This window comes from Pelobates fuscus, chromosome 5 (genome assembly GCF_036172605.1).
Source record: "Pelobates fuscus isolate aPelFus1 chromosome 5, aPelFus1.pri, whole genome shotgun sequence".
Taxonomy (NCBI): Eukaryota; Metazoa; Chordata; class Amphibia; order Anura; family Pelobatidae; genus Pelobates; species Pelobates fuscus.
Window position 1 is genome coordinate 26703620 of NC_086321.1, and position 24719 is coordinate 26728338.

At 41.0% G+C, this 24719-nt stretch overlaps 1 protein-coding gene across 1 annotated transcript in view; it reads right to left on the bottom strand.

Moving 5' to 3' along the window:
- Positions 1-8081: 8081 nt before the first annotated feature.
- LOC134612393 (uncharacterized) overlaps positions 8082-24719 on the bottom strand; it is a 150991-nt gene continuing 134353 nt past the window's right edge. Inside the window, exons 12-13 of the mRNA XM_063456744.1 lie at positions 18726-18869; positions 8082-9290 (exon numbers count right to left, since the gene is read on the bottom strand). Of these exons, the coding sequence (XP_063312814.1) occupies positions 8833-9290; positions 18726-18869 (602 nt within the window). The 3' untranslated portion in view covers positions 8082-8832. The remainder of the gene's footprint in view (positions 9291-18725; positions 18870-24719) is intronic.

Below are 24719 nucleotides of genomic sequence, written 5' to 3' on the forward strand. Positions count from 1 at the left end.
CACACAAGACCCACAGCGGGGTGCACCAGAGAGCGGACTCGGACTCAGATCAATCTCCATCCACTAAGGGAGACATAAAGAATCTCCTGCGGGATCTAAGAGCAGTGTGGAAGGCGGATCTTGCAGGGGTCCAAGTGGAAATAGGAGGCCTTAACCGCCGCATGAGCGCAATAGAGGCCCGAGAAGAGGAGAGGGGGAAAAAGGTCGATGACACCGACTCTCGGATCACTGCTCTTTCCCACCAAGTGCAACACCTTTCACGCACGGTGACCTCCCTAGAGACGCGCCACCGAAGAAAAAATTTCAGAATCCGAGGGGCCCCAGAAACAGTAGGACAAGAAGCCCTGCTGGGGTTTGCCACTGGAGTCCTGCAAACACTGGGAGTCCGGATAGAAGGCGAACGACCACCACTGACGTCGGCCTTCAGGGTCAGGAAGGCCCCCACTGCACCCGCGGACGCACCCCGCGACATTATAGTGGTCTCGAGAGACATCACTGTGAAAACAGCTGTCATGGCACGATCAAGACAAAGCCCAAACCTGGTGATCGCCAACAATAGGATATCGATTTACGATGACCTGCCCTTCGCGGTTCTTCTTGAACGGCGCAAGTTCGCGCCCATTACCCGGGCCCTCCGAGATCAGGGCATCAAATACCGCTGGGGGCTGTCGGGAACACTGGTGGTATCGCAAGGGGATGCAATCCCCTGTCGGCCACTGAAGACCACACAAAGTTCCTAAACGGACTCCTTATGCAAGCACCGACCCCCTCGGAGCAGCCCACCACAGGGGTCCAGAACTCTGTGAACACCAACGCGAAGCAGAACCGTGAGAGACACGCACCTGAAAGGGAGGGAGGACCCCACATGAAGAGACTCTCTGGCCCACACGACCCACGCTTTACCAAGGCTTCGGAGCCCCCGCAAGGCCGCAGGAAGGCACAGAGGTCTAACCGGGACAATATAAGTTCTCCAGCTACCGAAACCGCATGTTGATTTTTCTATTCTTGCTACCTTTTATTTTCCTTTTTGGTTCTGTTGAACTTTCCCCAAAAGTGACTCTAACAAGCCCTATCAATGGGTCGATGCTGAATTACCTGCTGAATTACCAGTTGTGCTACAGCCAAAGTGTTGCTATTCACCCCACAGGGATCACTGACACAAATAGTCACTCAGCTTAGCCTCACCTAATGATACTCACTCACACACCTCGCTGAAAGCGAGCTAAGCATATGTACACACACATAATTGCCTACTGCTCACTCAGGCATAGCTTATACGACTTAACAGACATCCTGATCTACAGGCAGATATAAATGGGCAGAATTTTCCTGTTTCCTTATGTTAGTTTACTATTTTATTATATTTTACCTAAAGACTAGTAACTGATTTGACCCATTGAGATGTCTCTTGCATGTCCACCTTAACATACACAACTTTGTATTCTCATATATCGCATACTTTAAAAATGTGCATTGCGTTATCTTGTCATGTCTTGGTAAATCGCTGTTTACTGTTAAATTGGGAACATATGCTCTTGGGGCATGATGATCTCACATGTAAATGCTTTATCTATATGCACTTCAAAATAAAGAATTTAAAAAAAAAAAAAAAAGTGCTTTACAAAATCATTGGGTAGACTCCCCGCTCAGACACACAATCACAGACATTGGTGAGTGGTCTATAACAGCTTCATGCTATACAAGCATTTATTTAAAGGAACAGATCACTGTAGTGGTTATGGTGTCAAGAGTGCCCTGACAACCACCATTATATGGAGCCAAACTATTTTAAACGGTTTGACTTCTTACCTGGGGTTTGCCAAAACTGCTCCTCAACTCCACTACTACTCTATTACTAAGACAGAGAGCCGGGGACCTTCTGTTGGATCTCCTGAGCAAAGCAGTTGCAGTGGTTAAAGTGTGTGGAGGTTTCCTATAAATCAGGTAATGCATTACTAGTGCAAACTTAAGAAACAAAAAAATAGTTTGGTGGCACTAAATAACGGTCATTTGAAAACGCTCTCTTCTAGCGCCCAGAGCACCGGACCTATCATTTGTCTGGAGAAATGAAACCTTGAACAGCAATGATAATACTGGAGAATTATCCCAGAGCTCTCAATCTATATTGTCATCAAGGCTTGGATAGCTTTGGACTTTTACAGGGTTTTTGTTTTTCACTTATGTGAGAATTATGGTGAATTCAAACTGAATTTCCTATTTTAGATTAAAATAGCCCAACTGGAAGTCCAGCTGACTGGGAGAATATTTGCAATTGAGCTGTTTTGCCATACATTCGAAATTCACTTTGAGTTCATGACAATTCTCACTTTGGTGAATATCTTTCAGAATTTCAGGTTAATTTCCAGTTATGTTAATGGCTCGACACGTCCAGTGTTGGGTAATTTTGGTGCCTTTTTTTTGTCTTCAAACTTCTCGAAAAAAAGTTTGACAAAAAATAGGGGATGGTACCCAAAGACTCTTCCCATCATAAATCACTATAATCAGTGGGTATAATACTTAGAGTGCTCCTTTAAACCAAAGGAAAAATGTCTTCCAAAAATGCTGACCCATCATTTACTGTGAGGTACTTTTTGTCTATTTTTATTATAAGCAGTATTTTGGTAAAAGGGGGAAAGGGTGTCTGTCAAGGGTGACAGGAAGGAGTGGGGTGCACAGGTTTGGTGCATAGAGTATCCCTTTGAATACATTTCAATGGACAGGTGAATTTCTCGGGACACAAAAAAACAAGAAGATTGTTCAGTATTGCTTTTACAACATTTGTAAGAAAACAGTTGCATTCTACAGACATAGATGTTCTCCATGACAAAGCAAGGCTTATACTTTGCAGAGTTTTTCCAAGAATGATTTTGGGATTTTTTTTTCAGAATTTTTGAATATTTTGGTCCAATTTAACTGGAAGCTACTAAATTCTCCATTACCATCTCATTTTCAGCTAATCAATGCTATTGTTCACAGTGTTAATCACAGGATTCATGTTTTACATGTTAATTGTTTTTTTTTTTTTTATATATACATGTCAGGATTCTTTCTTTTTTTCTTTCTAAATTGGCTACAATTCTTCTTAGCCTTCCTTTGATGTAAGATCGTTTGAGCTCTTTGGAAATAGTGTATAATTATTAACTGTCACCTGTGTCTCTCTCCTCCCTAGAAACCCAGACTCACATGAACAGCTCTCTTTGAAAAGCAGATTGCGTTAAAAGCAAGAAAGAGTTTATCATTAAGATTCCATGATTCACCATCTCTGTAGTGCGATGTATCAGGTACCACAGTGCACTTTGCTAGATGATATTAAATATTAAGAGAATGCACTTGACTGCGAATAGACTAAGGCTTCATTTGGAGATAAAAGGACATGTTATGTCTCTGGTGTCTTCCTTTAAAACTAAATTTGAAAAAGAGCCAATTTATGCAGGCCTTTGGGCATATCATAAGTTTTTTGATGAGAAAAGAACTTCAACAAGTCCAAAAAAAAGATACAATTATACCGGTTTAACGAATACTGGTTCAGAATGTCAATGCAAAATAATTAATACAAATTGAACCATTTTAATAATTCTTGTGTAATATGTTGTTGGTATAAGTGCGTGTTGGAGTTGTCCAACATTTTCATTAGAGGAAGGCTTCAGTCTGATGTGCTAATCCAGAGGTCTAAATCAGGTTAATGAAGAACATAGTACATAATATCCGAAGGAGTTCTCAAACGGACTTGTAATCTAAGGGCACAATATGGTTAGCAGACCTCCAGTGTAACTGCAAAGTGTGAAAGAAAATCAGTCAAACATAACCCCTGGGGTTGTTTGAATAACGGCTACATCCAGACAAAAAAAATAAAAGAAAACAAACAGAGGAAATGTGATTTGCATTGCGGACACATTGTGTTTGACTACTCACACTTGACCAGAAGTAGTGAAGTAAATCAGCATTTGATCCTCCTGTCATAGCTGACTACAGATAATACATTCAGACTGCATTATTACATTTGCTACAATCAGCGGCCTAGCAAACACTTTTTCTTTTTTTGTTTGTAATATAAGCGTTTTAAATGGACGGGTCAGCATTCGCAGAGGTTATGTCCAGTCTAGAGGCTTCTCACGACATGCATTCTTTCTCTGAAATTCATTTAGAGTAGTGGTTCCCAACCCAGTAATTATTACTCGCCAACAACCACAGTTTAAAGGGACAATATAGACACCCAGACCACTTCATCTCATTGATGTTTTAGGGAAAAAATTAAAACATTGCAGTGAAACGACGCTGGATGTCAAAAGTCTTCAAAATCCCTTAGAAAAGGTTTGATTCAATTCCTATTTGTTCCCCCTCGCTGACGTTGGAGGAAGAGGAGACCTCAGCGCTTGATTAATGTAAGTAAAAAAAATACAATAATAGGGGGAGCAGGAGCAGAGGTATGCTATATTGTTAGGAACACAGCTTTGTATTCCTAATGCTGTAATGTTCCTTTAAGCATTATCAGATTTTGTTCTTCTAGAGATTCCAACAAAACCCAACTGTCCGCGGGCAGCACAGAAGGAACACACAATTAGACCATCTAATGACTGGGGGCCGACCAGTCTAATGATTTGGGGACAGCCAGAAAGGACGTCAGTGAGCCTGACGTACTTGACAGCAGGTTGACGACGCACCCTTTTTGCAGGCATGCCCACCAATCTCTCCCGATCTCATACCTCCCAATGTTGGGAAGTATGAAAACCTGGGCCATTGGAATTCCTGTACTGGGTTTTGAACCAGTGATTTGGAAAATCAGCATCTCAAAATGTAAAAAACAAGAAAACTGTTAAAAACAAAAACAAATTGAAAACTAATCTGTTAGAAAATGAATACAGATTGGTCCCAGAAACCATACAAAACATAGGAGGTGGCTTTATTTTACACAGACATACACCAGACAAGAATGTTGATTTAATTAAAACATTTAGTCTGCAGTTACACTGAGTAAACAGGAAGCAAATAAAATGATCAACAAATGAATTGAAAGAGGCTAATGAAAAGATTATATGACTTTTATATAATGCTAATAGAGACAAGAGGTAACGGTGATATCAGAGAATCCAACCAGGAAATGTACAGTAAGCTTTTCACTAATCAATCATACATAGTGTTCTAAAAGTTATTTTTGCCCAGTTTATTTGTACTCCGTTTTATCAAACTTAGAAATATAAAAAGGCTAAGTAGAACTTTGCCTGGAGTTATATTGCAGCTGGAGTCCTATCCACTTTCTCTAATCACTTACCATTTAAGTATGCCACAAAAACCATTGACCAATTTAAAATGGTTTGTGATCCTTTGCCTCAAAAGTGAATCCATCATATTTGTAATTGCAGACTGTTGCGAAACCAACCTCGCCACCGGGCACTGGAGAAGCCTGGTTGCTCGCCTGCTCCCTCTGGACTATGGCCCTACAGGTTAAAGCTTTTATGTTCCCTGCAGAAAGGCTTGTTCGTGCCTTTCTGCCGGGGGTTCGGTAGATTCCAGCTACCGAACAAACTACTGTACGAGGGACCACCTGGGAGCTGGAGTGTGCCGTCAATTGGCTGCCCAGAAGCTGCGGTTAACCGCAGCTTAATTGATGAACGCTGGTTGGCCTTTCTTCATTTGCCGAACACGTGGCAGCGGCCATTTTAACTCACGAACGGCCAGCGGTGTTCAGCGCTCAAACTATGGAACTGAAAACGGACACTTTATTTCGCGAACACCGCTGAGCCGCCAGCCTCCTTACCTCTGCATTCGGTAATGGAACCGACTGGCTGTTCATTCGGTAGTTTGACCGTATGAACAGCCTCACCCTAGATAGCCATGCCATGGAGCCTATTCATGTAACGAAAGACTATGGGAAAGACTTTGGCTCCATGGCGATTGAACTGTATGTATGTGATCTGAGCGCCATTCGTTAATAATGTGCGCTCAGATCTAAGCTATCTGGGGATATGTAGAATGTATATGTTTTATGTACTTAATGTATCAGGATGTAATTTTAAGTCTTTTATTGTCTTTTTGTCTGCCATGTGTGTATTGGAGTTTTGCCTCTGTCCTTGGAGATAATTGGATTACTTCTCAATTATCTCCAAGGCAGAGAGGAGGGATTGTAATGCATTGTGGGATTGTTTAAAGGTGTATGTCTGTGATTGGTCAGTGTCCTATATGTTTCCCAGTTTCCCATCTGGTCCCCTAGGGGAGTGTCCACCAGGTGGGAGACCTGCATAAAAGCCGGGCAGTTAGCCCCAGTAAACCAGATTCTGCTTGACCCTCAAACCGAAGTGTCGTCTCGTATGTGGGGGAATTGGATTGTATGCTGATTGCCAGGAGTGTAAGCGGATTGTATGCTTTTCCTGTTCAGCTATTCCAGTGTTCGTGTGTTTCCAGTTCGGGAGATTGGGGAATTCAAGGGTGTGCAGTTCGGGAGTTGGAAGATTCGTGTACTTTGTCGTTCGGGAGATTGGTGCTTGCAGTAGCTGCTTGTGTATCTGGAAGGGGAATATCGCCTAAACGGTTTTTAACCTCTGGTGAGCGAAACGGTCCGTTACACAGACAACTGGACAATCAAAGCCTTTACTTGGTACTTCTGTAAATAATCTTTATTGCCAATATTAAAAACGCAAGTTTATCAACCAGTATAAATCAGTCAAAATGTAATATACAGTGTTTTGCCCTATTACTACCCCCATGGACATTTTAACATTTTAAAGTGTTAAAACATGAAATTCAAATTTTATTTTATTACCTTTTTTTTTTCAATCACTTTACCCAACACGCTGAAGGTACAACAAACGTATTGAATCTGTATTCTTTCACCCCTATGTCAGTATTTGGTAGAGCCACCTTTGATTTTTTGGCAACTCTGAGGCTCCAAGATCTTTTAACAACTGAAGAAACAAAAATTATACGTTGTAAGCACAATATTATATAAAGAATTCACATTAAAGCTGTGTTTTCCTCAGGGACTTTGATTAATCGATTGATCAAAACCATCAGAAGTGAAAGTGGCAAATACACCTTACATTTCATCAATCCACCATAAATGTCCAAAGAAGAAAAACAAAAACAAGTTTGAATAATAATTTAAAACAAAAACAAATATCTCCCTGAAAATGCACCGTTTAAAATTGTAAAAATTTGTATTGGTCAAATTGTTCTACTTACTTGGGACAGTCAGACATGAAAAAGCCAGATGTCACCACTTAGCGCAAAGCAAGGGGGTGGGGTGGGATATTTTGCCCCCTGTAGTGACACCATAGGGCATAATGGATGTGATAAATATTTTGAAAAAGGAGATTGCAACCATGGTGTCCAATTCTGTAGCAAGTCTTCAGATCACTGCTGACACTAGTGTCAGTGTATTTGATTACAAAATCAATTATATAAGGGTTTATTTACAAACAAAATGTAGCAAATTATAAAATCAAATTAAAAAATGTAGGCAAAAATTCCCCATTTGGGGAAAAAAAAACCTTCAATTCGGCTATAGTCAGATCTATTTTGTGGTTTGCAAAAGAAAAAAAAATTGATGTTGGACACATGGAAACTCAATAACCGTCTTTACGTCAAAAGTAAAAGTAAATCCAATGGATTTCAGAAGCAACCATACAAGCATTGTAATTAAGGAGTTACATTTAAAGTGATATGACCAGCAGCTGGTATAGACAGGTCTGATAGATAGGGCAAATGTAATCTGTAGTATAATAGTTCAGAAATCAAAGCTTGACTTTTTATTTAAAATAACAACCATATTGGTTATTAAATACCATATTGGATTTACAAATTAACATTTACATTTCACAGAAAAAGAGAACTGCACTTCAGTTTCCATACATTTAACATTATTCAATCTTAGAAGAGTTACTAAAAAAGAAAGGTTATTTAATAGATTCATAGTACAATTCCTGTATAGAAAATACATAAAAAATGTGACAGTATAGAAAGTAAATTGCCAATTTTATCATTTAATATCTTTCGAGGATTACTAAACATTGACCCAACTCGATTATTTTTAGTTACTTTTCAGTATTTTCTAAAAATATTTTTTTTAGGAAATACTAACATGGACAGTCTTCAAACTCATTGTAATTCTAAAGCAATCAATAGATATCATTAAACCAATTCCCGTTTATTACAGAAGTTATTTGACGTAGGATCCAGCAGTATCTTCCCTAGACATTTATGCAGTATTCATGGACATGTACCAGGGTACAACAGTTACAAGGTCTCTTGTTGGATAAAGAGCCAAGCGCTGAAGATGCATAACACAATGAAAATAAGGTAAGTAAATCTCCTATTAGCTTCTCTTCCAGCCGCTCCATATCAAACAAGGGATGTGACCTCTGAGGGTCTTTGCAAAATAAGCAAAGACCTTGAAAGTGCTTTGAAGGATACATTCTATTAGGGTAGGCAAGCATATCTCTTGTAACTGAATAGCATGTTCCAACTAGAAGTCAACAGAAAATGCCAAACAAAAAGAAGCTTATCTCATCTAATATCTGTTCATCAAATGATAGTTCCCTTTATTCTGGAAGGAACAACCATTTAGATGATTCAGTCGATAAGGAAAATGTTATCAGAGCGCTGTAACTGATGGACTAGCATTCCAACTGCTCCGTGGTGTGATCCCATATCCAACTGAAACACACCGATCAATCGTATTTATATTTCTTGTATTTTATTCCATTTTGTAAAGAGAACAACGTAGCTCAGAAATTCAAACTGAACATTGACTTGCTCGAGCGGTCATGAGATAAAAAGAGTTGCCTATTCCACAATGTTGTAGGCTATTCATGAGTTTCTTAAATATTTCATGTTCCTTTAATCCTGCCAGGGAGGCTGTGATGGATATTTAACGCTCTTACTCCTCTGCAGGCTTTTGCTTCTTTGATGGGGAACTGGAAGAGAGCTTTTATTTTCTTGTGATGTTAGTCTGTCTATGGTCTCTCTATCATTAGTAGAAAGAGAAGGTTGGGAATGTTTTCTCCTGTAACCCAACTGCCGAGAAGCCTTCTCGCTATCTCTTTCTTGTCCTGGGTCAGCAGAACTTAATCCAGTGCCTTCAAGACTTTCTACTTCAGACCTTGTAGAGTCTTTGGAAGAACCCTTTGGTTTCCTTTCTTTTTTCAAGGAGTTGAGTGTTTCTAAAGATGTATCCAGTTCATGTCTTAAAGTTGCAATTTCCAAAGCAGATTTATCACGCTTTTCTCCACAAATCTTGAGTGAGCTCTCTAAAGCAAGGAAGAAATCTTTCCCCAATTTTGAAATGGCCTCATTACCTTAAATAGAAAAAGGGAAAGACATTACTGAACACATACATTATCTGATTAACTAAACTGCATTTCTGATAAACATAGAATACCAATAACAAATGCATTTTACAACCCTCGGTGTCCTATGACGTCTACCTCTCCTAGCTGTCAAAGTAATAAAAATAAAATGCAGGAGCTTTAAATGAAAGAATGAAAATATATAAAAACACTGACACATATCTTGTGAACTAAACTGTATTTGTGTAAGAAATACACAGGCTTAATTACTAAAGTGAGAATTATCGGGATTTCAAAGTGAATTTATAGTGAATTTCAAATTTAGCTCAAAATAGCCGAACTGCATACAGAGATGACTTGTAGATGTTTTTCCGTTTAGCGATTTTGGCCTTACATTTCAAATCACTTTCGGTTCATTTGGAATTCCCCAAAACTCTCACTAAGTTAAATAAACCGGACAATACTAATAAGCATTAGATTGTGCAATTACCTGTGTTCCTCTATTTCTTCCCTTCTAGTGTAGACACTATAACCATTTTATCTCACTGAATTGATTATAGTGCTTGGGGGTGCTCTTGTGCTGTCCCTCCATTCAGTGTTAAACCATTTTCATGAGTCACTGGCTTCCTATAGCGTTGCCTCTCCTGGTGGTGTAACTAAGGAAGAGTTTATACACTTCCTTCTAGATATAGCGATTCATACCTGAATGGTACTGTATAGGCTGAATGCAGTCAGCTAATACGATCAGCCAATCACAGCCACCCAGTGACGCTCTGGTTAATATAAATGATAGGATACTTTAGGGATTCTGCTGATGTACCTAGAATAGAGGATAAAACATAGTGCAAATATTGTTTGATACTCAGAGGTAGTGTACTGGTATATATGCACTCACAGATTCCGAATGGATTTAGCGTTTTTAAAGGTGCCGCCCCACAATGTAGATGGGGGGTATCAATCGGTGTTCCTCCTCGAGTGGTAGCCACTGGGGTATCAGGGTCAGGCTAGATGATTCAAAAACAGACTCCGACCAGAAGAATTCCTCCAAGGCAATTTATTCACTCATAAGATCAGGAGGTGTACAAAATGAGTAAAAACAAATATGAAAAATAAAACAGGTCACCGGTCCTACGCGTTTCGTCTTTGAACAACAAGACTTCCTCAGGGACCTTTTCAATAAAACCAGCAGTAACATGTACAGTAGTTGGCAATGACATCCTAAAAAACGCTAACACATAAAATCTTATATAGGGCTAATCCCTCCAAGTCATTGGTGGAAAAGTGGGTGTCTTCTTTCCTTTCAAAATTCATTCGCTGCCCGGTATTTTCTTCAGGTGTGGGTTCTTGCCGGAGATTGAAATTCCTCCTCGTGTGATTTTCCTATCGCTTCCGCATACGTCACGCGTTACATTCCGATCACGTGACCCGTATGCGTTCCACACTCGGGAGTAAAACATGGCCGTGCGTTCCACCATAAAGGAAATGAGTCCATTTACTACTTGATGGTACTTGAAAATCTAAACGAGAGGGCTGTTATACATTACATACAAAATACCCATAATACCAATAGGGACATTAATATGTCCTCTCTAACTTATTATAAGAGCAGAAAAGTGCAAGAAATGAAATGAAACAGTTTCTACCTATAATGCCAGTTAGAACATTAATATATCCTCTATACCTTATAATAAAGACGAAAAAATTGTGTAAAAAAAGATGAATGCAGCAACTTCCTATCCAAGTGTGCATTCAAAATTAATTTTTAAACTATATATCACAAATTTCATATTGCAAATGTGTTGCAAACATATTGTATGCCATTAATAATTAATAGATTGTGAGTATCTTAAAGTGCCTTTTAAACCCATAATTCATGTAGATATATAGCTATGATTATTAAATCTCTCATTTTAAAGTGACATATCCATATTTACATTTGCATATTGTGTTAGAGCTAATTTATTTCTCGTGCTTAATCGCAATCTAATAATTGCATGTGCTTATAATGTGCAACATAATTTATTTCTTATACCAAATCATAAAGAATGGTGTGCTCAAATTTCAAAAAACTTTTGAAAAAACTTTTCAATGTCAGAGGAAAAAAATATATATATATATCTCTCTCTCTCTTTTTGACTGCATCAATCCAAAAAGCAGATGATGTCCATATCTACATTCAGTCCCCTTGGTGTGAGGGTACCCAGTCTATGAATCCAATAGGACTCTCTTTTGGCCAAACGCTTTTCTCTATTCCCCCCTCTCCAGTGTGGTTGAATTTGTTCCATCCCCATGCACCGTAAGCCTTTTAAAAAGAAATGTGGGCAATTGTTGCAATGAAGAGGAACAGAGTGGGTCTCAAGTTTTTTCTTGATATTGTTGATGTGTTCAAGAAGCCTCACTTTCAAGCACCTCTTCGTACGTCCAACATACTGGCTGCCACACGGACACTGAAGTAAGTAAACCACAAAGTCCGAGCGGCAGCCAATCCCCGACTTAATGTGAAACTCCTTCCCAGTGGTGGAGCTGGTGTATGACATGGCTTTATCTGTATTAACCTGTGAGCAAGCTTTGCAGTTCTTACATCCCTTGAAACCTTTGTCACTCTTTTTACTTTTAGAGACATTTTTTAGGGCATAACTTGGTGCCAATAAATTTTTTAGATTTTGTTTTTTCCTATATATAATTTTTGGTTTCTTGGGCAGGTGTTTATAATGGGCAGGTGTTTATAATTTAAAACTGTCTCCAATATGGAATCGCAGGGAAATTAATTTCTTGGACCTTACCTTGTTTAGTGAAGGAAATGAAATTAGAACAAAGTGTTTTTTTAAACCAACTGATGGAAACAGCTATGTACACAAACATAGCTGTCACCATCAACCGTGGTTGAAAGGGATTACAAAGGGACAACTCACCAGGATTAGGAGGAACTGTTCCCACATTAAAGATTTCCAGACACAGGCCAAACATGTGGCTAATAAACTTGTCCAAAAAGGTTACAATAAAAAGAGAATAGATAGAGAAATTGATATGATGTCTAAAAAAGACAGGAATGACCTCTTAATAAATAATCCGAAGGGTAAAAATAAAGAGAACTTTAGACAATCTTTTTTTACCCAGTACAACATAGATCATCCTAAAATCAGGAGGAGTCTGTGTAAATACTGGCCAATTTTGCTGGAGGATCCTATTTTGGGAGAACACCTGCCCAAGAAACCAAAAATTATATATAGGAAAAAACAAAATCTAAAAAATTTATTGGCACCAAGTTATGCCCTAAAAAATGTCTCTAAAAGTAAAAAGAGTGACAAAGGTTTCAAGGGATGTAAGAACTGCAAAGCTTGCTCACAGGTTAATACAGATAAAGCCATGTCATACACCAGCTCCACCACTGGGAAGGAGTTTCACATTAAGTCGGGGATTGGCTGCCGCTCGGACTTTGTGGTTTACTTACTTCAGTGTCCGTGTGGCAGCCAGTATGTTGGACGTACGAAGAGGTGCTTGAAAGTGAGGCTTCTTGAACACATCAACAATATCAAGAAAAAACTTGAGACCCACTCTGTTCCTCTTCATTGCAACAATTGCCCACATTTCTTTTTAAAAGGCTTACGGTGCATGGGGATGGAACAAATTCAACCACACTGGAGAGGGGGGAATAGAGAAAAGCGTTTGGCCAAAAGAGAGTCCTATTGGATTCATAGACTGGGTACCCTCACACCAAGGGGACTGAATGTAGATATGGACATCATCTGCTTTTTGGATTGATGCAGTCAAAAAGAGAGAGAGAGATATATATATATATTTTTTTCCTCTGACATTGAAAAGTTTTTTCAAAAGTTTTTTGAAATTTGAGCACACCATTCTTTATGATTTGGTATAAGAAATAAATTATGTTGCACATTATAAGCACATGCAATTATTAGATTGCGATTAAGCACGAGAAATAAATTAGCTCTAACACAATATGCAAATGTAAATATGGATATGTCACTTTAAAATGAGAGATTTAATAATCATAGCTATATATCTACATGAATTATGGGTTTAAAAGGCACTTTAAGATACTCACAATCTATTAATTATTAATGGCATACAATATGTTTGCAACACATTTGCAATATGAAATTTGTGATATATAGTTTAAAAATTAATTTTGAATGCACACTTGGATAGGAAGTTGCTGCATTCATCTTTTTTTACACAATTTTTTCGTCTTTATTATAAGGTATAGAGGATATATTAATGTTCTAACTGGCATTATAGGTAGAAACTGTTTCATTTCATTTCTTGCACTTTTCTGCTCTTATAATAAGTTAGAGAGGACATATTAATGTCCCTATTGGTATTATGGGTATTTTGTATGTAATGTATAACAGCCCTCTCGTTTAGATTTTCAAGTACCATCAAGTAGTAAATGGACTCATTTCCTTTATGGTGGAACGCACGGCCATGTTTTACTCCCGAGTGTGGAACGCATACGGGTCACGTGATCGGAATGTAACGCGTGACGTATGCGGAAGCGATAGGAAAATCACACGAGGAGGAATTTCAATCTCCGGCAAGAACCCACACCTGAAGAAAATACCGGGCAGCGAATGAATTTTGAAAGGAAAGAAGACACCCACTTTTCCACCAATGACTTGGAGGGATTAGCCCTATATAAGATTTTATGTGTTAGCGTTTTTTAGGATGTCATTGCCAACTACTGTACATGTTACTGCTGGTTTTATTGAAAAGGTCCCTGAGGAAGTCTTGTTGTTCAAAGACGAAACGCGTAGGACCGGTGACCTGTTTTATTTTTCATATTTGTTTTTACTCATTTTGTACACCTCCTGATCTTATGAGTGAATAAATTGCCTTGGAGGAATTCTTCTGGTCGGAGTCTGTTTTTGAATCATCTAGCCTGACCCTGATACCCCAGTGGCTACCACTCGAGGAGGAACACCGATTGATACCCCCCATCTACATTGTGGGGCGGCACCTTTAAAAACGCTAAATCCATTCGGAATCTGTGAGTGCATATATACCAGTACACTACCTCTGAGTATCAAACAATATTTGCACTATGTTTTATCCTCTATTCTAGGTACATCAGCAGAATCCCTAAAGTATCCTATCATTTATACTATCCTACTAAACGGTTATCAACTGGGAAATAACCTTGGGAGCTGTGTACCCAGAAGTTAAGTTTTTTAATCACTTTGTTTCACGGGTGATTTTGTTTGTACGCTCTGGTTAATGCTGAATTATTAGCCAAAGTAGCGCAGCGGGAATAGGGTATCTTGTTTAGCATTAAAACATTAAAAGCGATTTAATGCTGAATAGAAGGACAGTGCCAGGGGAACCAAGACACTATAACCACATCAATGAGACGAAGCAGTTATGTTGACTAAAGTGTCTCTTTGTGTATTTATGAATTTTCCAGTAAACTGCTAAGCAGAGATGAAGATAAAATTATAGGTTAATTTAAAAAAAAAATGGTGAAAACAAAACCTCCCTGCAAGAATGTGATTTTAGTTGTTTTCACGAGTATTTTATATTTAATAATTTTACAAGTAATTGAAAAAAAAAAAACATTTGAAATTGCAATATTTGAGAGGTTAATGCCATTATATTGATTTAAATGCAGTCAGTTTGATTGATATACGGAGTTCTTCCCTTTATATTTATCATGTAATAAATGAAGTGCCAGCATATTCTGCAACACTCTACGTTGGCATTGAAGTTACCTATATCGCTTAAAAAAAATGTTTCTCTGCTGTTGAACTAAAATGCATGGAATCGTCGCTCTGATGGAAACCCAATTCACGAAATCGCTTTAGCCAGCACTAAATTTTTTTGAGCCTATGGTAATTTGATGGTTCAATTCACAAAAGGTATTACAACTTGGCAACCAGTCTCAGCGGTTTTATAAGCCCCAACCCCACCGCTGTAAATGAAAGGGTAGAACAGGAAAAAAAACGATTCTTCACTGAATACTCATGTTAGAGGAGTTTAGCAGCCTAGCCCAAATGAGACAGATAGAAGTACAGAATGTAAATGTTGCACTACGAGCAGAGCACCATCTTAAGCAGGTAGATAACCACATATATTCAAAAGTCTTACAATATACAAAAATTGCTGGAGGAGAAATATGTAAATCTTAACGAGTAGACCGGTTTCCCAACAGGTATTCTATAGAGGTCTTTTAAGTCAAATATATTTGCATATAGATTTCATATTCCCTCATAGGCACCTGTTTGATTAATTGAAATTGTAAACTTTCTTTGGCCTGGTAATTGGAATATTTCCTATATTATATAAACTTTCATATTCTAGGTGAGGATAGGTGACATATAGAATTTTAATTGCTAGTTGGATGGACTAAAACCAAAAAAAAGGAGACAGCATTTCTCTGTCACTTTGTAATTTTCTCTCAATCTGAATAAATCTGAATAAACTCAAAATCACAATTTTTACCTTCATAACAATCAAAATAAAAATTAGATTAAAACTGGGTACAATTTACTGTAACTCGTTACTACGGGGTTTATTAAAAATGGGCACCAATGATTTTATGCGGTGGGGTGTATGAAATGTAATTTTAGATCTACTTTATGTGTGAAACTTGCACATTTGCATTTATGTCCCAAATGCACAACTCACAATGATTGACTTTTCTGAAATGATTACACAATTCTAAGTTATTAGCAAACACGGTGGCAATATAATGCCTATTACAAGACCATTTATAAGAAGAGTAACTACGACAGGACCCCAAGGTTATTTCACAATGAATAATAACCTTCTTCAGGCTTGCGTTCATGCAATGTTTCTATCCAAACAGAGGTAAATTTCCCAAATGATATCTCATTCAGTCTGCAGAGAAGATGCAGCACAGATAGAATATCTAAGATCGGATTTAATGTTGCAAAACAGTACATTTTTGCATCAATCTCAGAAAGTTTTATTGCACATGAAATATCCCTTGAAAATACAGAATAATTCCAATTCTGTTTAAAGCATTACTAGGGTTACTAGGGTAAAGACCCACAGATCAAAACACTGTCCTGTGAGTGCAATAAAATAAGAAAAGTCACATTACTGGAATCTTAACTTTTTTTAAAGGGACACACCACTGCCCATTTAAAAATCACTATTTAGTAGGTATTCCCACAATGAAAACAAATATGCATTTAGTTATGCATTTTTCATTGGTGTTAGAGCTAAAAAGAGCTTGCAAAAGGTGCAGACCTTTTGTCTGTAGCATTTAAAAGCCCTCCCATTCTAGCCTCACCCAGACATTCTGTGGCTGTCCAATCACAGACGGCCCAATGCAGCTCAATGAGAAGTCTTTACAATGCAGGTGCTCTGAGACATTGCCTCGCTTTTGAGTTTAGCTCTGAGTTAAACAACCAGAAAGTAACAGGACCAGTTGTCTGAAAGTCAAGAGGGTGTAACAAGGTTCATTTATAAAAGTGCCAATTTCTGTTGAAAACTGCACTTTTTGTAAAACGAATTAGAAAAAAAATAAAATAATAACACTCCACACAGGGTTCTGGAATGCCACTTTAAGGCATTATTCCAAATACACAATAACTAGAATATTTCAAACTATTTACACAATAAAGATGCCAAGCTTAAACAATAACTGGAGCGGAGCTCCAATATCCAGCATAAATATCTCTGCTGTAGAATCCTTGTAGCTGGGGAAGCAATCAAATATCCAAGCAAAATCCCCCCAGTACCTGGACGGCACACAGTTCTGGGAGTCAACTGGTTTTTATTCAGTCAGCGCTGGCTTTTATGCAACTCGCCATGCTCGGGGTATCTCAAATCCTATTCCAGGGGCATTTCCCTGATGGACCTGAGAGGGGAAGTAAACAGTTCACAGACTCATCCTCTGTGCCTGAGAGGTAATTGAGCAAGAACCACTATTTAATTAAATTATCTCTACGGTACAGAAAATATACAATATTTACAAACATCATAAAACACATTTCAATATTTCAGAACGAACCCCACGAAAGTCACATTATCGAACAGCTGGGATTTGAGCACCCACTTTGTCAAAATATCACACGAATGCCGACGAAGGCTCCCACTGGCTGCTAGCATACGAATGCTCCCCGTGTTTGGTAGTTTAGGTTTCCCGAACGCCGTTCTCTTAAAGGAAGTTGGATGGGAGCAGTATCGGTTTACCGGGTGTTCATGCGGTAGAGTAGTCGAAATTAGTTCCAAATCGTCGACGACCATGTACCGCTGCCCAGGTTCGAGAGAGAAAATGGCCGCACACAGAGGAAACACTTTCTTTAACAAGTAATTTGCGGTTAACAGCCAGGGGTGGTCGGTTATTAAATGATCCAAACCCAGGGACCACACAGATGGGGCTTCAATAAACGAACGGGGAGTACAGACAGCCGAACAAAGGGAATAAAAAGGGTATTACAAACGTTCATTCTGCTACAATAACCTTAATGGATACAGTTGCCTGACTGACAATAAAAGCATTGCAGAGTCGTTGTGGGAAGGGGAGTAAAGAAATAGAAGAGAACATCTATGTGGATGTGTTCTGCCTCTTCAGTTTGGAAGTTCTTCATATGCTGTCACCATATAATAAAAAGAAAAAAAAAGTGTTGACTATATTTGTATGCATCTAATACTGGAAATGTATGCATGGGGGGCTGGGGGAATAAGACACATGGGGGGGCTGGAATGAAATACATTAATAGAGGGGCTGAGGGGTGAATGAGACATGCAGTATAGAGGATATTTGCTAGTAAATGGCAAACAAACTATGACATAGGGTCACAATTTACTAATTTGTGGATTAGATACTTTTCACACAGGAATTAACTGGTCACTGGGTAACCTGGGCAAATAAGTGCCCCGGTCACTTCCTCCCAGCAACCACCGGGAGCCACGCGGGAAGAGGAAGGAGAGGAGTGAGTTAGAGTGGGAACTCTGACTCCCATCATCCTGAGCCACTGGACCCCAGGGAAAGTCACCCTCCTGCACCTAAAAGGTAGGAAACAGGAGGGTGACTAAAACATTTTGTATGTGTGTCTGTCTGTATGTATATGCCTGTCTGTGTGTGTTTGTATATGTGTGTATCTGTCTGTATGTATATTTGTATGTATGTATGTCTGTGTATGTCTGTGTGTGTATCTGTCTGTCTGCATGTGTGGTGGGGAACGTATGGGGGAGTAGCAGGGGGTAGACTATGGGGGGCCCCAGGGCAATTTTCGCACCGGGGCCCCATGAGTTTCTAGTTACACCTCTGTATATATTTGATACAAACACACACACACCACTTACATCCTGTTCCCTGTAGGATAGTATGGCACGCATTGCGCATATCAATAGAAGAGATAAAATGGATCTGTAAGCGCTTTGCTTCTCAGGCTGAAGAAATAGACTCTCACTGTCATTCCTCGCTGTTTAAAATTGAGGATGTTAAATTGTTACCTTCATGTTGCTGTTTCTTTGATGGAGTCAAGGTGTCAACAGCATCCTGAATCTGTTCCACATTGTTTTTAAAAACTGTCAAGAAGTTTCTCAGAGCTTCCTCAGAGCCTTCCATTTTAAGTTCAGAATAGGAGGAAAGGATATCTACGAGGAAAGTGACAGAATTGTGATTTATTGCACTCTGACTACAAATTTAATCGGTACAAAAGGATTTGCTTGACAGTATTAGCAATCATTTCACAAATAACCAACTTACAAATAGATTTTAAACAAAACATTGAAATACCTCTACTATTTATTTAAACTTCTCTCTGGCCAAGAGATGTAAAAATGACTGTCGACGAATATGCAATCAGTTATGTCAGGTATATAAAATCAATTCAATTATACAGTAGTGAATCAAGTAAATATTCAAACTATACACAAAGGCAATTAATTCAAATAGAAAGGAATAAGAACACACACAAAAAAAGGTTTTATTTCCTGGAATAAACATGTGGCGACAACACACACTTGTATATCGGTTCTAAGCCTCCTACCTCGGAAAGTATGTTTCCATGCCTGTCAGTAAAATGCAATCTGATTTCCCAAACCTTACAGGTATTTATTGAAAGCACACTGTGATTTTAGATAGGCTCTAGTGCTTGAATGTACATGAATATAGAATACATTTGTTTCCCCCAATGTACTATGTTTTAAGAGTTTACAGTTTTTACAGGGACACTCCAAGCACTAAAACAACTTTAGCTTAAAGGACCACTCTAGGCACCCAGACCACTTCAGCTTAATGAAGTGGTCTGGGTGCCAGGTCCAGCTAGGGTTAACTAATTGTTTTATAAACATAGCAGTTTCAGAGAAACTGCTATGTTTATCAATTAGTTAAGCCTTCCCCTATTTCCTCTAGTGGCTGTCTCACTGACAGCCGCTAGAGGCGCTTGCGTGATTCTCACTGTGAAAATCACAGTGAGAGCACGCAAGCGTCCATAGGAAAGCATTATGAATGCTTTCCTATGTGACCGGCTGAATGCGCGCGCAGCTCTTGCCGCGCGTGCGCATTCAGCCGACGGGGAGGAACGGAGGCGGAGAGGAGGAGGAGAGCTCCCCGCCCAGCGCTGGAAAAAGGTAAGTTTTAACCCTTTTCAGAGCCGGGCGGGCGGGGGTCCCTGAGGGTGGGAAAACGAGTATGCTTTCCTGGCACTAGAGTGGTCCTTTAATGAAGCAGTTTGGGTGTATAAATCATGCCAGTGCAGTCTCACTACTTTTTGTTAGATCAATAAGTTAAGGGAAGCTTTACAATATATCGACTGGCATAAACACTTTAGAGAAAAGAACACTGAGGATAAATGGATCATCTTCCAACAAATATTAGAAAGGTACATTTCTCAGTATGTACCATTGGGAAATAAATATAAAAGAAACAAATTAAAACCAATGTGGCTTAGTAGAGAAGTAAAACAAGAGATTAGAAATAAGAAAAGCGCATTTAAAGCATTTAAATCGGACAAATCAGATGCATCTTATAAAAGATATAAGGAAGCAAATAATGCATGCAAAAAGGCAATAAGACTTGCTAAACTTCAAAATGAAAAAATGATAGCTAAAGAGAGCAAAACCAACCCCAAAGCGTTTTTTAAGTACATAAATTCTAAAAAACTCAAACATGAAAGTGTAGGTACACTAAAAACTGAAACGGGGGTGTTAGTTAATGAAGACCAGGAAAAGGCAGGAATTTTGAATAACTATTTCTTCTCTGTATATATTAAGGAAGAACCCATGGCAATACCGTGTTTACCCGAAAATAGGACCTACCCCGAAAATAAGCCCTAGCCGAATTTTCGGGGTGGGCTGCAATATAAGCCCTACCCCGAAAATAAGACCTAGGCAGTGCCGGCACCTGCCGGCCCTTTAAATGCCTCAGCCGCCTGAGCGCTCTATAGAGAGCGCTCAGACGGCTGCCGCACTGCCTCACCTCCCCTTCCCTGTAGCGTCGCCGAGCTCCTCTCCGGTCCGCGACCTGCCCGGACTGACAGGAAGTGCACACTGAGTGAGAGAGGAGCTCGGCCACGCTACAGGGGAGGTGAGGAGAAGATGGAGGAGGGGGGGGGGAGTATTACAGGGAGGGAGGGGGGATGGGGAGTATTACAGGGAGGGAGGGGGGAGTATTACAAGGAGGGGGGAGTATTACAGGGAGGGAGGGAGGGAGGGGGGAGAATATTACAGGGAGGGGGGAGAATATTACAGGGAGGGAGGGGGTGTGTATTACAAGGAGGGGGGAGTATTACAGGGAGGGAGGGGGGAGTATTACAAGGGGGGAGAGTATTACAGGGAGGGAGGGGGGAGAATATTACAGGGAGGGGGGAGAATATTACAGGGAGGGAGGGGGTGTGTATTACAAGGAGGGGGGAGTATTACAGGGAGGGGGGAGTATTACAGGGAGGGAGGGAGGGGGGAGAGCATTACAGGGAGGGAGGGGGGGGAATATTACAGGGAGGGAGGGGGGAGAATATTACAGGGAGGGAGGGGGGAGTATTACAGGGAGGGAGGGGGGAGTATTACAGGGAGGGAGGGGGGAGTATTACAGGGAGGGGGTGGGGAGTATTACAGGGAGGGAGGGGGGAGTATTACAAGGAGGGAGGGGGGAGTATTACAGGGAGGGAGGGGGGAGTATTACAAGGAGGGAGGGGGGAGTATTACAGGGAGGGAGGGAGGGGAGAATATTACAGGGAGGGGGAGGTGAGGGTCTCTGGGGGGGTTACACAGCGCGGACACCGGTTAACAGACTGGCTCTAAGCCCTACCCTGAAAATAAGCCCTAGTGTGTTTTTTGTGATTAAAATTAATATAAGACCCGGTCTTATTTTCGGAGAAACACGGTAGATGTGCAAATGATTGCTGCTAAAAACTTGCAGAATAATTGTTATTGGTTAACTCATGACAAGGTGCTGCAGCAACTAAAGAAAGATAATATAAACAAAGCTCCAGGGCCTGACGGTATCCATCCACGTGTACTTAAGGAACTAAGTGTAGAAATAAGTGAACCTCTGTTTTTAATCTTTCAAGATTCTTTTCTTTCAGGAAGTGTTTCGGAGGATTGGAGGAAGGCAGATGTGGTTCCTATATTCAAAAAGGGTTCAAAATCCTTGCCTGGAAATTATAGACCTGTGAGCTTAACTTCTGTGGCTCGTAAAATATTTAAGGGATAATTAAGGTTATTAAGGGATAATCCAGAGAAAAAAAGTGGAAAACACCTTCAAATGAGCATGTAATATTAAGGGATAATATTCAAGAATTCGATGAGAAGAACATGGTTATCAGCAAAAATCAGCACGGTTTTATGAAGCACAGGTCATGTCAAACTAACTTGATTGCGTTCTACGAAGAAGTAAGTAGAAGTATAGATCAGGGTGTTTCAGTGGATGTGATCTATTTGGATTTTGCCAAGGCATTTGATACAGTTCCACACAATAGATTAGTGTTCAGGCTCAAGGAAATCGGTCTAGATGAAAATGTTTGTTCTTGTGTAGAACATTGGCTTAAAAACAGAGTACAAAGAGTTGTCATTAATGGTACATTTTCAAGCTGGACAGAGGTGGCAAGTGGTGTCCCTCAGGGGTCTGTTCTGGGACCCCTTCTATTCAACATGTTTATAAACCAGGAAGTGATTTTATACTTGCTGTTTACATGCTTTTATGTGGGTAGCTATGTTAGCATAACCCACCACTCGCAAAGTAAGAGTTTTTAACCATTTACTTTTAATAAATTGTCTTTGATACTATTCAATTGGAGGTCCTGCCTCTCTCTGTCCTATATTCAGGGGCGGGCTGGGCCGGGGGGCAGGGAGGCAATTGCCCCCCAGGCCGCCCGAAATTCTTTTAGGACCGGCCGCGGCGGGCCGGCCCTTTAAATGCTGCAGCCGCCGAGCGCTCTGTAAAGAGCGCTCAGGCGGCTGCAGAACAGATTCTCCCCTCCCTCCCCTCCCCTGTAGGTGGCCGAGCTGGTCTCCGGTCCGCGGTCCCGGCCGGAGTGATAGGAAAGTGCACTGAGTGTGCACTTCCTGTCAGTCCGGCCGGGTACAGGAAACAGAAACCCCTGTTCCGCGCGGAACAGGAGTTTCTGTTTCCTGTACCCGGCCGGACTGACAGGAAGGTGCACACTGAGCACCTTCCTGTCACTCCGGCCGGGACCGCGGACCGGAGTGCAGCTCGGCCACCTACAGGGGAGGGGGTAAGAAGAAGGGGGGGAGAGTAAGAAGAGGGGAGGGGGGGGGAGAGTAAGAAGAGGGGAGGGGGGGGGAGAGTAAGAAGAGGGGAGGGGGGGGGAGAGTAAGAAGAGGGGAGGGGGGAGAGTAAGAAGAGGGGAGGGGGGGGAGAGTAAGAAGAGGGGAGGGGGGGGGAGAGTAAGAAGAGGGGAGGGGGGGGAGAGTAAGAAGAGGGGAGGGGGGGAGAGTAAGAAGAGGGGAGGGGGGGAGAGTAAGAAGAGGGGAGGGGGGAAGAGTAAGAAGAGGGGAGGGGGGAAGAGTAAAAAGAGGGGAGGGGGGGAGAGTATAAAGAGGGGAGGGGGGAGAGTAAAAAGAGGGGAGGGGGGGAGAGTAAAAAGAGGGAAGGGGGGAGAGTAAAAAGAGGGGAGGGGGGAGAGTATAAAGAGGGGGGGGAGAGTATAAAGAGGGGAGGGGGGAGAGTAAAAAGAGGGGAGGGGGGAGAGTAAAAAGAGGGGAGGAGGGGAGAGTAAAAAGAGGGGAGGGGGGGAGAGTAAAAAGGGGAGGGGGAGAGTAAGAAAAGGGGAGGGGGAGAGTAAGAAAAGGGGAGGGGGGAGAGTAAGAAGAGGGGAGGGGGGAGTAAGAAGAGGGGAGGGGGAGTAAGAGGGGCGGGGGGAGTAAGAAGAGGGAAGAGAGGGAGTAAGAAGAGGGGAGGGGGATAATAACAGGGGGGAGTAAGAAGAAGGGGAGATAAGAAAAAGAGGGGGGTAAGAAGAAGAAGGGGGGAGTAAGAACAAGAGTGGGGAGTAATTAGAAGAAGGGGGTAAGAAGAAGAGGGGGTAAGAAGAAGAAGGGGGAGTAAGAAGAAGAGGGGGGAGTAAAAAGAAGAAGGGGGTAAGAAGAAGAGGGGGAGTAAGAAGAAGAAGGGGGTAAGAAGAAGAGGGGGGAGTAAGAAGAAGAGGGGGGAGTAAAAAGAAGAAGGGGGTAAGAAGAAGAAGGGGGGTAAGAAGAAGAAGGGGGTAAGAAGAAGAAGGGGGGTAAGAAGAAGAAGGAAGGGGTAAGAAGAAGAAGGAAGGGGGAAGAAGAAGAAGGAAGGGGTAAGAAGAGGGAGGAGGGTAAGAAGAAGGGGTAAGAAGAACAAGGGGGGGAGTAAGAAGAACACAGGGAGGAGGGGGGTTAGAAGAACACGGGGGGTGAGAACACACAGAGGGAGGAGTGAGAAGAACACAGGGAGGGTGGAGGGGGGATGAGAAGAGCACAGGGAGGGTGGGTGAGTGTGAGAAGAGACCGCTAGGGGAGGGTGGGGGAGAGGAGAGCTCTAAGGGACAGAAGGGACAGCTCTATAGGACAGGGGGCAAGACAGGGAGCTCTTTAACACTACGCGCACACACACACACACACACAATGCATCCCTATACATACACAGAAACACAATGCATCCCTATACATACACAGAAACACACAATGCATCCCTATACATACACAGAAACAGAACATGCTTCCCTTACACACAGAGAAACACACAATGCATCCATTACACACACACACAATGCAACCCTTACACACAAAGACAATGCATCATTTGCACACATACACAGAAACATACAATGCAAACCCTTACACACACATGCAAACACACACACTGTTTTTCTTACATACACACAGAAACACAATGCATCTCTTACACTCAATGCACACACATACAGACACACACCTTGCATCCCTTATGCATACAAACACAGATTCACACAATGCATCCCTCACACACAACCAGAAACACATAATACATCCCTTATACAC